The sequence below is a fragment of the Pelophylax lessonae genome (assembly GCF_965119305.1).
Source record: "Pelophylax lessonae genome assembly, chromosome: 9".
Lineage (NCBI taxonomy): Eukaryota > Metazoa > Chordata > Amphibia > Anura > Ranidae > Pelophylax > Pelophylax lessonae.
Genome location: NC_138776.1, coordinates 159842780 through 159860094, shown reverse-complemented (window position 1 = coordinate 159860094; position 17315 = coordinate 159842780). Strand labels below are relative to the sequence as shown.

Sequence of the window (17315 nt, the reverse complement as noted above, 5' to 3'; positions counted from 1 at the left end):
AGCCACCATAGACTCCAAAATTGCTGTAAATGCCTCTATACTCTGTGCACCGGCGGGTCCCGTGGCCCCCTCGAGGGAAACAGGTGGGGGAATATGTGTGGCAGGGTCCATGATAATTCCAGTCACTTCCTGGATAATATAATTCAAAAATAAAAAACTTTTTTTTTTTTTTTTTCAGACCCCCAGCGCCACAAAAAGCCCCTTAGTGTTACCTGCTAGGGATCCCTATCGATCGATCGAGAGAGAGATAGACCCCCAGGCTCACCACTTGATGCTCAGAGTTTAACTGCAACAGGTTACAGCGCTGTCTTGACAAACAGGAAGTCTTTTGGCTGGCTGCCCAGGAAGAAAGGAGGCGGCTCCGCCCCTCTGCACGCCCTCCGGCGCCTCCCCTAGCTCCACGAGGTGTTTGGATCACCTCAAACATGGCCGCCCCCATGCTGGAGACACGAGGCTACGCCAAAATTGCGGTTTGTGCGATCCAGCAAAAAAAATGGCGGCGGCCTGTACTGAATAGCGGTGTGCTGCAGGGCACACAACACTCTCTCTGCATGGGGATTTGGCGTGGTTGGCGGTACCGGCCCTGGCGGACCGCATGGCCATTCGGGAGGCCTGCTAATAGCTGGAGATCTGATTAGGAAGGCAGTCTACATGTCCGTGGCTTCTGACTGGTAGGTAGCTTATTCTTATCACCGTAAGATTCCCAGAATGCCACAGATTATAATCTTTTTAACATGTATACAATTAGATTGTTAGCTCCCAAACCAAGCCTCCTGGCTTTTTGCACATAAAATCACACTCAAAGTAGGAGGATCTGTGTCATTTATAGGATAGAGAGGGACTCTATCTTACCATACAGAGAGGGGCCCGCGTTCACCACAAGACCCATCAGGGGAAAAGGGGGAACATACTACTCACCATACCGGAACCAGGCGGGCACCAACTCCTGACAGTACCCCTCTCCACCGGGGCAGGAGGGCTGTCGACCGATATGGACGCCGTGACTCATGGTCTTTGGCGTTTCAGCGAGACGTTTAACTCGCGGGGTCAGTCCTTTAATGGGACTTTGTCGCGGCCGACCCAGCGCGGAGCTATGGCCTGCACGCGCTCGTAGGCTGAACTGGGGTGACCACCGGATCTCAACATCCAGCCCATCGCCCAGTTCAGCTTTCTTGCTTGAAGATCTCACAGGAACACTGGAGAAAAAAGGCTGTCTAAAAAATCCTTTAAGAAAAAAATCTTGCCAGGACCTAAGATCCCAGCAAGGTATCTAGGTCCTTACTCCTAACTAGACAGAAAATAACTGATTTGCTGAGGCAGAGAGAGAGAGGATATACCCTCTGGGACTGCCCCTAGGGTGTGGCCAGAGCTTTTTAATTTCCTGTCTAGTCCTGCTCCTGTGGAGGCAACATAACCCGAAGGTGGTGTATCACCGAGGACTACGTCTGTCAATGAGCGCTAGAGAAATAAAAATCGCACAGGTGATCAAATACCACCAAAAGAAAGCTGTTTGTGGGGAAAAAAAGGACGTCATTTTTATTTGGGTACAGTGTCGCACGACTGTGCAATTGTCCCTTAGCCACGAAGTGCCAAATCGCAAAATAGGCCCTGGTCTTTGAGCAGGAAAATCCTCCGGGGCTTAAGTGGTTAACCACTTGCCAACTAGGCCAATTCTGACACTTTTCTACAAAAATCATCATGTTTTTGCAAAAAAATTACTCGGAACCCCCACACGTTACTTTTTTTTTTTAGCAGAAACCCCAGAGGAAAAAATTGTGGCCATTGCAACTTTATCTCGCACAGTATTTTTGCAGCAATTTTTCAAACCGTTTTTTATTAATAAAGCATGCAATAAAGTTAGCCTGATTTCTATAAAATGAAAGATGGTTACGCAGAGTAAATAGATACCTAGCATGTCCCACTTTTGCGCACACCGGTGGAATGGCGCCAAACGTCGGTACTTTTAAATATTTTACAGGTTACCTGTTTAGAGTTAGAAGAGGTCTAGCACTAGAATTATTACTCTAGCTCTAACGTTTGCAGCGATACCTCACGTGTGGTTTGATTTCCCTTTACATATGTGGTGTGACCTACGTATAAGTTTGCTTCTGTGAGCGAGCTGACGGGGGCACTTATATATATATATATATATATATATATATATATTTTTTTTTTTTTTTTCAGGCCCTCTTTACAGCGGGAGCTCGCCTTCTAGGCTGGAAAGCCCGAGCTAAAAAAAAAAATTCTCGGCTTCCCATCAGAGGCAACGGAGGTGTTTCTAACTGCAGAGGCTGGGCGTGAGGTCATAACATCGTGCCCGGCCTCCAAAAGGTCATAGAGATTGCCGGGGACCATCTGGTCCATGGTATTCTCTATGATGAGCTGCCAGCAGATTCCTTCTCTGGCTCGCCAATTGCACGGTGCAGGGAATTGCCTGCTGTAAAAGAAAATATTTAGATATCCCCACTCAAAGTCTGCGATGTCTTATGTCGTGCGGGTGGGAAGCGATTCATTTTCTCAGTCTTCAGGTCTGTCTAGTCAAATTTTTTCATTGTGATCACCGAAGTAAGAAAATACTGGGTGGGGGTTTCAGAAAAGCTTTACATTTGTGTCAGGCCACCACTGCTTTCACCCGATTCATGTACTTGTTTGAGACAGGTAGATGATCCTGTTGGTGCCCAGCCCTCAGGTCGGAGTGTTCATAGCAGACACTTCTCTCAGTGCCCGAGAGTCCTTGTCTCACACCCGGAACAAAATAGTGTCTGCCTGAGAGGCGCGCAGTAATCCGGCTTGAGCTGCTGCACTGTCATTCATTGAATGCTTTTGTATTCTAGATCCATGAACACCAAGCTTCCTCTGACTGGCTGCGTTTGGGATTGTATCAACAGCCCACCTCTCTGACTCAGCCAATTAGAGGAAGCTTGGTATTCGGATTAAATGCAAAGCATTCTATGAATGGTTGAGTGCCACTCAGACCAACACTCTTTGTTCATGTCTCCTCTCGCACCTGGAACAGTGCTGTATACAGCTTGTAGCATCAGCTGCATACAGTTTAATGAAGCACATCCAGCAACCATACAGGTTAGTGAGGGGAAATGGTAATTTGGGCAAGCTAGAACTATTAAAACTGAAGCTAAAGCTGGAGGTCAGCTTTAAAGTGTTAGTGTAAATTATATGATCTGTGCAGGTGTATGGTTGTCTAGAACAGTGTTTCTCAACTCCGCTCCTCAGGGCACATTAACAGGCCAGGTTTGCAAGAAAACTGAAATACATCACAGGTGATATAATTTGCTGCTCCATGATTGCAGTATTTTAGTCTGCATCTCCCCAAGGTAATACCTAAAATCTGGCCTGTTAGTGTGCCCTGAGGACCGGAGTCGAGAAACGCTGGTCTAGAAGACCACTCAGTGGGAAAAACTGCCATGTGGTGGTGGTAAGTTATTATAAGTTGTGGATCTGGTATGTGAGCAGTGGGGTAACACAAGTATATTCTAGCTAGTTAAGAAATCTCAGAACTAATTGCATCTACTGAACCCAACCCTTAGGTATCCTCAAACTACGGCCCTCCAGCTGTTGCTGAACTACACATCCCATGAGGCATTATTAAAACTCAGACATGATGGGAATTGTAGTTCCTGGAAGGCCATCGTTTGAAGATCCCCTGCTAGAGCAAGCATCATCATTCATGTCTGTGAATGTCAGCGTTTTACAATGCCTGATGGGATATGTAGTTCCACAGTAGCTGGAGTAGTTTGATGATCCCTGTCTTAGAGCATAGATCGGCATCCTGTCAATCGCAGGTCTAAACTGCTCCTTCCACACATGAAGAAAAATGGAGTGAACATACCTAGCATTGCTGTCCTGATCCCGGCCGGTCCTTCTCACATTCATACTAGGTGCTTGTATAATTCAGTGGTCCTCAACCCTGGCCTACAGGGCCAACTAACAGGCCAGATTTGCAAGATAACTGAAATACATCCCAGGTGATATCATTTGCTGCTCAGTGATTGCAGTACTCTAGTCTGCATCTCCCCAAGGGAATACTTAAAATCTGGCCTGTTAGTGGGCCCTGTAGGCCAGGGTTGAGGACTACTGTTGTATATGACACATCACATGTGATGGATGCGAGAGGAGGCCCAGCGGGGATCAGTACGTCACAAGAGGAGCAGTAGTGCGTAGCCGGAACTTACCTGCTCTGCATGTGAGGGAAGTGTCTGCCTTGAGGTTACTTTTTTTCCTTTGTGGACCCCTATAAACTTCTGACTGCTTTAATCTGCTCTATCTGGTACTGACCCACTGTACATTGCCCTATGTACTTATTTACCGCTGTATATTGAGTGCCATACAACCTATAGCCAGGCAGCCTGCAGTGCCACCAGCGATGTTGCAGGAGTTTCTCAGCTTTCTAGGACTCCCCCTCGCTTGTATTTTTTATTTCTTCATTGTGCCATTTTGTTTTCTTAAATTGCTGAGGCACTTGTTTGAGTTGCAACCTGTATTTTGTCAGTGAAACTTTTATGGAGAATGCATGATTAACATAAAAACAACATACAGAATTACATAGATTAGGCACAGGTGGTATCTAGATTTTTAACAAGATGGCAGTGTGGACAATTTCCAGATGTTGTACTCTTTTGGAATGCACGTGGCCTGGGGAGATCTACTTAAAGTGGAAGCATCGTCGCATTTTACCTACAGGTAAGCCTATATAATAGGCAGACCTTCAGAGCTCTTTGCCAGCAAGTTAACTCCCGCGCGCATGGGGATTGATGTAATTGCGGCTCCGGCCACTCATAGCACTGGAGCTGCCGAACCAGGAAGAGACACTGAGGGAACATGACAGCTCTCTCAGCGGTGTCCGGGCTTTGTTTTAAGGTATTTCATGAGCTAGTATGCGATGCATACTATTATGCCTTTGTCGTGCAGGGCTGGTTTATTTATTTATTTTCGGTGAGGATACAACTGCTGAAAAGGGGGCAGATATTTATAATGCGTGATAGTCACCAGGCCATGCTCCTGATGACCTAATCTATGATGAAACTTAGAGAGTAGTGACAAGTGATGTCATCACATAAAGCGGCTGGATTAGAGTTTTGCTTTTACTTTGTCAACTCTCACATGGTGGTACTTTGCATTCAATATGCGAGTGTGCATTTTTAAACTTTTAAAAAAGGAGGAGGATCTTCACTGTTACACTAAGGTTCATTTTCTATTCCTAGTAAGTTTGGCATTTACTTAGGAACAGAGAAGGAATATATGATCTGGTTGTTTGAGGTCAAATAGGTCTTGTGGAACAATCCTCAATCTTTGAGGGGGAGGGGGGGTAGTTTGTTGCTAGTCCTGCTAGTAGCTTTTTTGGATACTGTTAACCCAAGAACAGGAAATATTAGTTTCTTTTATTTCTTAATCTTGTATGGAGCACTATTTGCCATTTATTTTCTAGGTAATGCTCATGCTTCCAATAATTGTTTTATTGCAGACTCAGCAAAAGTCTGCCAAATCACTATTGGCAATCCCCTTTTCCAGTAACCACATACATGAAGTAGCAAGATAACATTGGTGTTGTGCTGTAGCTGCATCACACTTTGTTTTTCAACAGCACTTGTTTTCCACATCAAATTTCTAGAGAGGATACTCGGAGTCTAAATTATGCAACATTGTCAAGCTCAAAAGGCATCTGCTTACAGCTTACAAAGGGGGGTGGGGGGCACGAGGTAACTACTAGCTTCATAAAGAGGAAGTAAACCCTCCTCTGCAACTTGTACTATAGGTAAGCCTATGATGAGGCTCACCTATAGGTACTGTAAATATCTCTGAAACGTGTACCGTTTAGGAGATATTTACTTTGCATGCAGCCAGTGACATCACTGGCACATGCGCTCTGAAGGAACGGCTGCTCGTGCCATTCCTTCAGAGCCCGGTGCCATGACCGCCGGCTACCGCACGCGGGAGTGACGTCATTGCGGCACCAGCCAATCAGATGGCCGGATGCTGTAAACCCGGAAGAAGGGCGACCGAACATGTCACCCATGAGACAGGTGAGCGGTTGCCACTGCGGGGCTTCTTTCTAAGGTAAATATTTCATAATGAGCTAGTATGCGATGTATCAAACCATAAGATGCAACAAAAATTGGTATGAACATATGGAAAAACGGCTTCAAGATTTTAAAACTTTACACAGGCATTGTGCATAAATGACAATTTTTTAGATTACCCATCCCATTTTGGAGGTCCTGGAGCACCAGAACAGAACCAAACATAACCCAATTTTGAAATGCAAACATTGACAAAGTATTTTCTGAAAGTGTGTTTTTTTTGTTTTTTTAAAAGGTCTTTAAAATGTACACACTTTCACCAGAGTAGTACCATGATGGGGGGGGGGGGACTGGGAAATCAGGATTTTTTTTTTTTTTTACCACAGCAATTGCATATTTGCTAAAAAAAACTAAAGCTTTAATTCTGAAAACTTTTAGTGCGATTGGCCAGTTATCACATGGTACAGAGCTGCTTTGACTGGCCTGGCACCCAATGTGACAACCACAGAGCTCACACAGAAGTAAACCATGACAATACTACTGGTCATGTGCTCATATTGTGACTGGTCAGAGTAATCACGTGGTATCAGGGCCACACACAACTAATGATCACTTGTCTCCAGTGGACACAGCAAACTAGAGCACATGCGCATCAACCTGCAGAGTCACTGCTCCCATGTGGCCATTTATGTAGCAAGACCAGACTGGAAATGGTGAATATATTTAAGTTATGGTAGGTTAATGGGTACATACAAGAATGTTATCCTAATTTGGTTGCAAAAGTGGACATACACTTAAGTATAGATCAGCTTTATGCCATGTTAGATCAGCTTTATGCCATGTTAGGATCTAAAAAGAAAAAGTGACCCCCCCCTTTGCCTTACCCTACACCAGGACAAAATAAGCATCTACTTCTTTTCCCTCACTACCACCCACTGTGGGAGCAAAGAAAAACAGAGCACTTGTGGGTGAAAATGCAAGTTGCTGCCTCTCTGCATGATACAGGGCTGGCCCACCACTAATATAGAAGAGGGGGTGTATAACATTCTTCTTAAACATGATAAAATAGGTCTTTATTTTAAAGTGCACTAATGCGCATGCAATACATCAGCTTTTAGTGAAGGTACCAAAGAAAATAGATTGTTGGACAAGATCTTTATTAGTGGCTTTTCAAAGTCAAACATTTCATAGTCAGTAATTAAAGTCTAGAGTTTAGTACATTAGGTTCTTTGAACTTTAAAAAACCTTGTAATAAGTTTAACACATTTCCACTAATTAAGGCAAATGAACAGTATTGTGCCATACGTGCAACTTCTAAACTACACGAGGCCCAATTCTAAAGAGTGAGAAAACCCTCCATTCCCCTTGTCCTAGAAGCTGTTAATTGCTTGTAATGCCTTCTCACAGTGAAATCATTTACCAATGATCTCTGGCTGTTTTAAGCCAGGGCAAAATCTCTCTTGAGATGAAAAAATGGGCCAAAAAGTGGCCAAATATTAGTTTGTGGTCACAGTTTAAATTTGCCTCCCTCTTCAGTTATCCTCCCCCACAAGCAGAAAAGAAAAAAATGACAAGCCCCCAAAATCTACCCATAGGAATTGTCATCTTTGCCAATTTATAACTAGCCCCCTCATATCTGAAGCTAATTTGGCAGGAGACACACAGTATATACACATCAAAAAAAAAAAAATATATTCATTTCAAAAGCAAGAATCCTGAAGACACTGATTGTCTAAATAAAATGAATTAAACATGGTGGCTTGGCAAATTGCAGGAAACCATGCGTTTATAAAGAGACAAAACTTAGCAAAATTTCAGAATCTGATGTCAAGTCATTGTACATAACCCTCTGAATAAAGAACATTTTCCAAAATAAAGTTTAGGAAAGGCTAGAAAAAAAAATGTAAAATTGTAAATGTGCAGAACATTTCTCTACAGAACAAAAATATGTACAATCTATTCAAACAGAAAATATTCTCTCCAGGTTAGAACAAATAGTGCGATCTTAAGGGGGGGATCCATTCGTTTTCTGCAGTCCATAAGAAGGTCTTTTAGTTCCAAACGTGACGTTTGCAATGCTCAATAGCCTAAAAAAAAAAAATATATATATATTATATACATCTTTAGTCAAAGTCAATAAGAAAAGTCTTACCATTAATGCAGCAGGTTGCATTTCAGACATTTTAGCAATGGAGGTGAATGTACAACGTCATGATTAATCTATTTCAGTAGGGGGGGGGGGGGGGGGGTTGACCTGTTTGAGGGGGGAGGAAAAAGGTGTTTACACTGCTCTGACATGCAGGGCAGGTCCCTCATTTGAAAAGGGCTGTATCACAGTTCCCCTCTTTCTATGGTCACCATTAGCAAACACCCTCAGAAGTGAAATGCAGCCACCTGTGTGGCATGCATGCACTTACAGGAAGTGGCTGCAGGAGAACAGCAGCAATGCAGTACAGCCAAAAAGGTTGCAAAAAACCAGAGTATAAGCAAACCAGTTGTCATTCAGGTTGGGTTTACTTCTATCATAATGGGTTTTTTGACTTCCCGTAACATCCATTTCTGATGATCATTGACAGACACAGCTTCTTTATTCTTGACCATTATTGAATATACTGTCACCTACAGTAGGACACTAGGCAGAAAAATCTTCTGGCAACCACCATGGGCAGTCCCGGGGTGTACTCCCTCTTCCTGCTATAGTCACTTAGTCTTTTTTCTTCCTAGTCAGGAGTAAGGACCTAGATACTTGGTGAAATCTTTGGTACTAAATTTTTGATGGAACATTTTTTTCCTCCTCCTGGACTTTTCCCTGTGAGATCTACTATCAACTGACGGACTGGGCGACAGGCTGGATAATCTAGATCCAGTGGTCACCCCAGTCTGGCCAGAGAGAGCGCGCGCAGGCCTCAGCTCCATGCTAGGTCGGCCGCGACATAGCCACACTGGTCGTGGGCTGACCCATGCGAGTTAAACGTCTCGCGAGGTTGCATACAACCATGGGGGCTGCCCATGGCTGTATCCATAAGTTTTCTGCCTAGTGTCCTACTCCTGTAGAGGGCAGTATAACCAATGATCAAGAATGATAGATGTGTCCGTCAATGAACAAAAGAGAAAAAATATATATACTATACAAACCTCGTCAGTAATGACACTGACAGCCATTTATCACCATTAAATTGGTTTTCTATCCAACATTATACCCTTTCACTGCAACAGGAGTTAGGGAGAAACCCTTCCAAAGAACATGGACCTGTTCAACTTATAGGGGGGATTTTAGTTTTTTTTTTCTCCAGAGCAAAAAAGTGAGAAATCTCCAAATGGACCCAATCAGCAAATATGGCTAGAGAAACAATTAAAATCTATTGGTCTTTTCTAGTACACTTGTAACCTTACAGATTCAACTTACATTACAACTTCCTGCCGTTTCCAAGTCTTTGCACCAGTAGCTTGGGCCCCACATGCATTTCTCGGTTCCTAAAAGGGGTTTCTGGACACCTGGGCAAACGTTTAGGTCCTGTGTTGGGATAAAATTTGAAAAACTTACAATTGCACACAGATGACCATAAAAATAAAACCCATAGCCATATTTTAACAGGATGTATATTCCTCAGGGCCCACATAAGGTTTACCTACAGTAATAGAATACAGATCAGATGAAAATTTCCCCCAAAGTCCTCTAAATCCCACAGGATGCTTAAATCACAATAAGGGTCCATGTACACAGGACGCTGGAAATGGCCGTTTAGGAGCAGTTGGGCGTTTTTTTCAGAAGCCCCTGAACCCATCTACATTTTATCTTATCTGTCCATGTACACAGGGTCGTTTACAGTCATTTGCAGGCAGTTGCGTTCAGGGACTTTAGAACACAATTATTTGCGTTCGAACGTGTGTTTCCCGGCGTTTCAAACGCGTCCGAACGCGATGACCAGCGTTTGCGTTTTTCCATTTTAAAGGGGAATCATTTTTTTTTACCTCTAGATACGGTTCTAAACGCAAGCGCCCACAAACGCGACCGAACGGACGTTTCAAACGTCCTAAAAATTCCAGTATTCAAAGGGACTTAACAACGTCCCGTGTACATGGAGCCTTAAACTCAACTAAAAAAAATTATAACTGGCCCTCCGGCGCTTTATATCATAATGTACTATGATGCACTGCATACAAGTACATTATTGGCAGACACCTGCCAAACGATCCCCTTCAGTGCTACGATGTCAGAGCTTTCAGCTGTCATGGGTGCAGCCATCTTCTGGGTTTGGAGTCTTCAGCTGCTTGATCAGGCCATGATGCCATTACTCTTGCACATATACACGAGTCACAGCACAGAGTTGTGCATGCGGTCAAAGGTAACTCAAGGATCTGAAAACTTTGCCTTACCACACAAACTGTGCCTGGATCCATTTTTTGAAGTAGCAATTCCAATATCATAGGTCCATACATGTTTATCAAAGAGTGGCACTGCAAACAGAAGACAAACAATTTCAGCAATAAGAATTTTAATCTGATTTCTATAAATTTCTCTGTAAAACTTTTCACCAAGTACCACCATAATTAAATGGCCTGTTTCTGCGCCAATTGTTTTACAGTTTACATATGGCATGTAGATACTGCTAAATTGTAGAATCCCTCGCCTCCAAGTAGTACTGCACAAGCTGCCACTGCTCTAATCCTGATCTATGTGGATTAAATATTAAAAAGGTCAAGATCATAGCCAGGGATGCAGCCTTTTTAATACTTTTAAGCCCCTACATGGCCACTGTTAAGAATGGACTGAGGAAAGAGCAGGTTCCAAAAAAGCTGTTCCTTTTTGGAAGAGCTTTTTTTTGGGAGTGAGGTAGACGTTATTTTGGATCACTGGCAGCAAATGAATCCAGCTACCTCTTCTAAAGCTTTCCTAGGCACATTTACAAAAACTGGAGTGCAAAATTTGGTTTAGCTCTGCATAGAAATCAATCGGTTTCCAAGTTTTTTTGTTGAAGCTTAATTGAACAAGCTGAAGTTAGAAACTGATTGGCCACCATGCACAGCTGCACCAGATTTTGCACTCTCCAGTTTTAACAACCCTAATGTGCAGCAGAATTTGTGTTGGGATTAGATATTCAAACTACTCCCCAAGTTCTAAAGATCTAGTTTGCATAGGATTAGCAGGTTCACCTCATTTGCTTTGCCCAGAATGGTTCCTTTAAACTATATGCATATCAAGTAGTCAAGTCTTTTAAAGCAAGCCTTCAATACCCTCTAGTTTACACCATTCTCAACCTCTCAGTTCACCCTGGTTCTTTTCCAGAGCACCATGTTTTTGTGATCACTAAATACTGGAAGAATGCTGGGTCACTACTGGAAAGATTTCTACTGCGAACTTTGAGAATTACTCCACAGTGCCTGTGGCTACACAGACCAGTGAGGACTTGTATTAAAGATCAATTTACTTGCTTTATACAGTAGGCTTAGTTAAAGGCATTAATATGTTCCTATTCACCTCTTTTCAGTTGCTACAAGACAAAAAAGCTAGTGTGTAAGTTGCATCTGAAGTGTATATAGGGCTTAGTACTGCTCCCCACCACTGTTGAGCAACTGAAGAATTTCTAGGTATGGAGGAGAATGAGACTATGCTTAGGGAGACATTCCAAGGAGAAAAGCACAGGCAGTACGCCATGCCTCTGCATTTTAAAGTTCCCAGTATTATGGGACGTGACGCTTCTACTGCCTAACATTATGCTCAGTCCTGACAGATGGTGTCGTTGACAGTCACTTGGGGATGAAGCCTGAACAAGTATTTTTAAAATGTACAGAAATCTTGTACTCTCTCCATGCTCCACTCGGATGTAAACCAAAGCTGTAAAATTTCCGTAGTACTGGCAAATTAGAACTTCCCATTAAGGTAAATTTTGCCTAGTATAATATAGGATTTAGATAGCGCCAACAGTTTACACAGCGCTTTACAATATATAGTACAATTTGAGTTTAATTCAGAAGGAATAGGAGGGCCTTGCTCATGAAGCTTACACTCTAAAGGGAGGGAAGGTGGTACAAAAGGTAATAGATGCAGGGGATGATCAGATGGAGGCGACTCAAGTACAGTTTTTATGTGGAGGTAGGCTTCCCTGAATAAATTAGTTTTCAAGAATCTCCTAAGGGTGGACAGGGTAGGAGCTGACCAGACATACTGGGGCAGGCAGTTCAGGAAAAGCCCTGGAGGAGAGTATGGGCGGAGGTAACAAATGCAAGATGTCTTGGGAGGGTCGGAGAGGACGATTTGGGCGATATCTGCAGAAGGTTAGTAATGTAGATGGCTTTGTATGTTGGTTAGTATTCAGAATTTTATTTGTTTAGCTAGTGAAAGCCAGTGAAAGGAGAGGCAGCAGTCATTGCTAGTACAAAACTAGCCTCTGCAGTCCACACGCCCCTCTCCCTCTTGTTCAATTTAATCTTATAAATGTTAGTCTTTTGCAGCACATAAATACATGGAGTTCCTTATCTAGAGACATTATGGACACAAAAAAAAAAAATGTACCTGATCTTGAGCAGATGACGGAAGGAAATTGCAGATCTTCTGTAACCCATCCTCAATTTTCTGCTTCGTAGCATTTTGTCCCAGTATACTATCCAAATAAGTCATAATCATCTTGCAGACTTCACAGCTTTCAGAATTGAGGTTTACTGTTTAAAAGCACAACTACAGTGAGGAATTCTGACACTTAGAACCATAAGAAAGGCAACAGAGGATTAATGTAAAGATCACACATTTTACAAATTTGTGAATGTCTGTTTAAAAGTTAAAGCGGTTGTAAAGTCAGAAGGTTTCTCCTAATACATTCTAAAAAGCCTGTGTGTCCGGGAATCCCTCCTGATTGGCTGAGACAGCAGCAGCGCCATGTGCTGGTTTCACTGATCTCCAAATTTTGAATCCCAAATCGTTCCCTCTGTGCAGAGCGGTGTTAAATGTCTGCGCTCTGGGGCTGTGATTGCACACAACCGATCAGCAGCAACCAGCCGTGAATAGTTGGACGGGACTTGCTGACAAGTTCCTCCTGTGTATAATCCTGTGCACCCTAAGTGTCGGTTCACACTACCACGACTTGTCAGGTGACTGGTCAGCCTGACAAGTCGCAGTCCATTCTGTGCTACGGGAACAGTTCCAATAGGAGCGACTCAAGTCAATCCAACTTAGAAAATAGTTCCTGTACTACTTCGGGGCGACATCAGAGCGACTTGCATTATGTGAAGTCTGTGCAAGTCGCGCCGAAGTCGCGGTGCTCACGACTTCACAGGCCGCCCCCGGGGTCGTGCCACGGTAGTGTGAACCGGCACTAAACCAGAAGTAGGCAGCAATGAAAGTACAAGGCTTTGCCTAAAGCAGCCGCCAGTCTACAGTACATTGCAGGGCCGTTAAGACGTTAAAATTGCCACTGATTAAAAGGATCCCCAGTCCACTGTCAATACTCCAGGGACTGGAGCACAGTAACAGCCATGAAAGGATAGGTTAGAAAAGTTAGACCTGTGACGCCAGTCAGTAGTGGTAGTGTTGGGAGTAAATCAGGGACTCCATGCCACAGACACCTGATGCCCACTTCTAGAGAACTGCTTACTGAATCCTAATTACTCCATTTGAAATGAGCTAAAGGCTTAAAACTGCACCCATATACTAAGATAAAAAATCAGCAAATTTCAAATCTGACAATTGCAGAAGGGGGGAGAGAACAGAGAACCCCCTCCCGCTTGGCACTGATACACCCTAAAATTAGCCAACACGTTTCCTAAAAAGTGGACCTAGCCTTAAACTTTGGCACCCACAACCGCAAATGCCCACCCCCCTAGGACACAAGCTTATCTAAAATTTCCACTCAACACATTAGGTATTATTGCACAGAGTGAGGAACTACTCAAACTAAATTAAATAAAAATTATAAAACGCAACACTTGTTTTTGCCCCCAATTTCATGAGCTGAACTCAAAGAACAAAGATTTTCCATGTACACAAAAAGCCTATTTCTCAAATATTGTTCACAAATCTGGCGTGTTAGGGAGCACTTATTTGCTGAGATAATCGATCCACCCCACAGGTGTGGCATAATGCGGATTAGACAGCATGAATATTGCACAGGTGTGCCTTAGGCTGGCAATAAAAGGCCACTCTTAGGCCCCGTTTCCACTAGTGCGACTTGTGCGTCTTGACACATGTCAAGTCCCATGACAAGTCAAAACAAATTTCAATTAGGACCGTTCTAACTGCTGCGACTCAAGATGCAGCGACTTGAGAAAAGGTTTTTGCACTACTTTTGGATGACTTCAGTGCGACTTGTCACTCATAGAAGGTAGTCGTACTGAAGTCCCCAGAAGTAGTCGCAAACAAGTCTCACTTCTTGCGCGACTTTGTAGGCGCATTAGTGGAAACGTAGCCTAAGGGGTTCTTTCACACGGCGCAGTCCGTTCTCTGCTCAGCAGGGAATCGATCCGCTGAACCCTGCTGAGCAGGCGGATGACCGCTCTGCCTCAGCTCTGTGTGCGGAGACGGAGCCGTCAGATTCTCCGCTCTCCACTATGGGGAGATCGGATGAGAACAGACAGTCTGTAAAATTGGACAGATGGAAACCCTGATTTCATGGACAGGATCAGAATCGGATAGCAGCGGGTGTCAGCGGAGATGTCTGCTGACATCCGCTGCCCCATAGGGATGCATGGAGCATCCAATCCAGTCCACCTGAAAAACGGACAGGCGGATCGGATTGCCCGTGTGAAAGGATCCTTAAATGTGCAGTTTTATCACACAGCACAATGCCACACATGTTGCAAGTTTAGAGGGAGCGTGCAATTGGCATAGTGACTGCAGGAATGTCCACCAGAGCTGTTGCCTGTGAATTGAATGTTAATTTCTCTACAATAAGCCGTCTCCAAAAGACGTTTCAGAGAATTTGGCAGTACATCCAACTGGCCTCAACGGATTAAAGCTGGATACACACTATACAATTGTCTTTAGATTTTTTCCTTTAGGATTTTCATATAATGGGTGGTCACACCTAAACACTTTCAATTTGTATGTAATCAGGCAGGCCCTTGCACTACATAGTTGAAGGTAAATCTAAAGGAAATCAAACAACAAAAGTTGTATATAGTGTGTATCCAGCTTTAGACATGTGAATATGAGAGAAATAGGCCTTTTGTGTACATAGAAAGTCTTAGATCTTTAAGTTCAGCTCATGAAAGATGGGGGCAAAAACAAGTGTTGCGTTTATAATTTTGATTAGTGTATGAGGAACTACTCCAAGCTGTAAAGGAAGAATCACAGATGTACAATTTGGGGTAGGTTTGTAGGTTTTACAGGTGCAAAAAATGTGAGCTTTTTACAAACAGTGTTTGTGCATTAAGACAAATTCAATCTTTGTGGAAAATATAGGTTTGATAACTGTTGTCCAAATTTCATACAATATTGTGAACTATTCTACAGGCCAGAAATGTTTTGGGGGTTTAGGTACAAAATGCACATTTGGAGAAAAAAAAAAAAAAGAGTCTGGCAGTAAATTACTATTTTTTTTTAAACTTACCAATTTGTAGTTTTCTTGCACTGCAACACCCCATGGCCATGCAAATTAATTTGGGATCTCCTTCTGCTTCCATTAATGTAATGACCAAATCGGCATAAGTGTCAACAAAATCTTTACATTTTTTGGAATATTTGGAAGGCAAAATATCACAGACTTTTTCCAGAACTTCTTTAATGTGTTCCTATTGGGGAAAAATACAAGACTGAGCAGATCTACACAAGACCAATGCTTTTATAAACCCTTCAATATCCATATACGTTTTATACACACCCGTGACCGGTTACTGTCCAAAAGCTTTTCCACATTCTGCACCACCAGCTCGCATAATTCACAGACGGGAAGGTTTTCTGAGTTTTCAGGCTTTGCAACCTAAGAGAAAAATCTGTTTAGTGCCCCCGTGAAAAAAAAAAATGTTCAACATCATCCCATATTACAGTCCAATTCCAGTGCCGACATTCTTATAACCAATCTCATGAGCTAGTTTAAACCTAGCAAACACTGTGGAATAAGCGTTATACCAACTTCCTACTCCATCCAAAACTTTAGGCCTCAAGCACTCTGGGGTGCTTCTAAAACGCAGTTCTCCTGCAAGGAGAAAAGCAGCTGCAAAAACACTTAGGCCCTTTCACACGGGCGTTCCGCATGTCCGTAAATCATCCTATTTTTTTGCGGATGATATACGGACATAATGTTATGTCAATGGCATTGCGGATGTCAGCGGATGACCATCCGCTGACATCCGATTTTCTTCCTTTCAGTTCTGTTCCGTTTTTTGGAACGGAACAGAACCCCATTTTTGTTCCGTTTAAAAAAACAGAACGGATGCAAAATCAGATGTCAGCGGTGTCATCATAGACATACATTATATCCGTATATCATCCGCAAACGGATGGATGATATGCGGACATACGGAGCGGATGACACAAGTGTCGTCCGCTCCGTGAAAAAAAAAGTGCCGGAGCGGATCGCAATGCGGTCCGCTCCGTGTAAAAGAGCCCTTAAGCTGTGTTTTTTTCCAAGTGCATTTGTGCGTCAAGCACTTGGGAGTCTTAAATCTCAATGGGCTGAAAAAATTCTAGCCAATGAAATGAATAAATGCTCAATTCCTAAAAGAGCCTAGAGTTAATGATTTGCCCACATCGCATCTTTAAGGCTCCAAAGCTCTTCTCCTGAACGCACAAGTGATGGGTTTATTTTCTGACTCTGAATTCCTGTTAACATCTATAGTGTGCATGGACAAGGCAGTTTACAGTCAGAGGAAAAATAACTCATGCTTGTAAAAGCAGCTTTTTTTGAGCTGCATTTTGCACAAGGCCTAAAAAAAAAAAAAAAAAAAAAGTGTTTAGGTTGGGGACACAATGCCATTACCAAAACGAACCTCTAATACAATAATAAAATCTGCTTTTTTACATACGCAATTGATTTTTGCAAAGTGTTTGTATAGCCAAAATGATAGATGGCAGCAAAAATAAAGATTAGAACCTCAAATTTTATTTGTGATTTAGAAGGATTCCCTTCCTTGTCCAGATGACCGCTGTCACCCAGAAAAAGTAAGAGGAAACAAGATAATCCAAGAGGGGAATTCTTTCACACTTTTGCATCTACAGAACTAGATGTTTAGGGATATATCCAAAAGTACACAGATAACACTGACAGGGGCTTTAACCCTCCCTTACTTTAGCCAAAACTACAAATATTTTGGCTATACAGTAATAACTGAATAGATAGACATTTGATA

General features: G+C 42.9%; 1 protein-coding gene across 1 annotated transcript in view; it reads right to left on the bottom strand.

The window, feature by feature from the left end:
* Window positions 1-8084: 8084 nt before the first annotated feature.
* PSAP (prosaposin) overlaps window positions 8085-17315 on the bottom strand; it is a 33274-nt gene continuing 24043 nt past the window's right edge. Inside the window, exons 9-14 of the mRNA XM_082268010.1 lie at window positions 15848-15946; window positions 15578-15758; window positions 12550-12695; window positions 10413-10493; window positions 9442-9549; window positions 8085-8122 (exon numbers count right to left, since the gene is read on the bottom strand). Coding sequence (XP_082124136.1) covers window positions 8087-8122; window positions 9442-9549; window positions 10413-10493; window positions 12550-12695; window positions 15578-15758; window positions 15848-15946 — 651 coding nt within the window. The 3' untranslated portion in view covers window positions 8085-8086. The remainder of the gene's footprint in view (window positions 8123-9441; window positions 9550-10412; window positions 10494-12549; window positions 12696-15577; window positions 15759-15847; window positions 15947-17315) is intronic.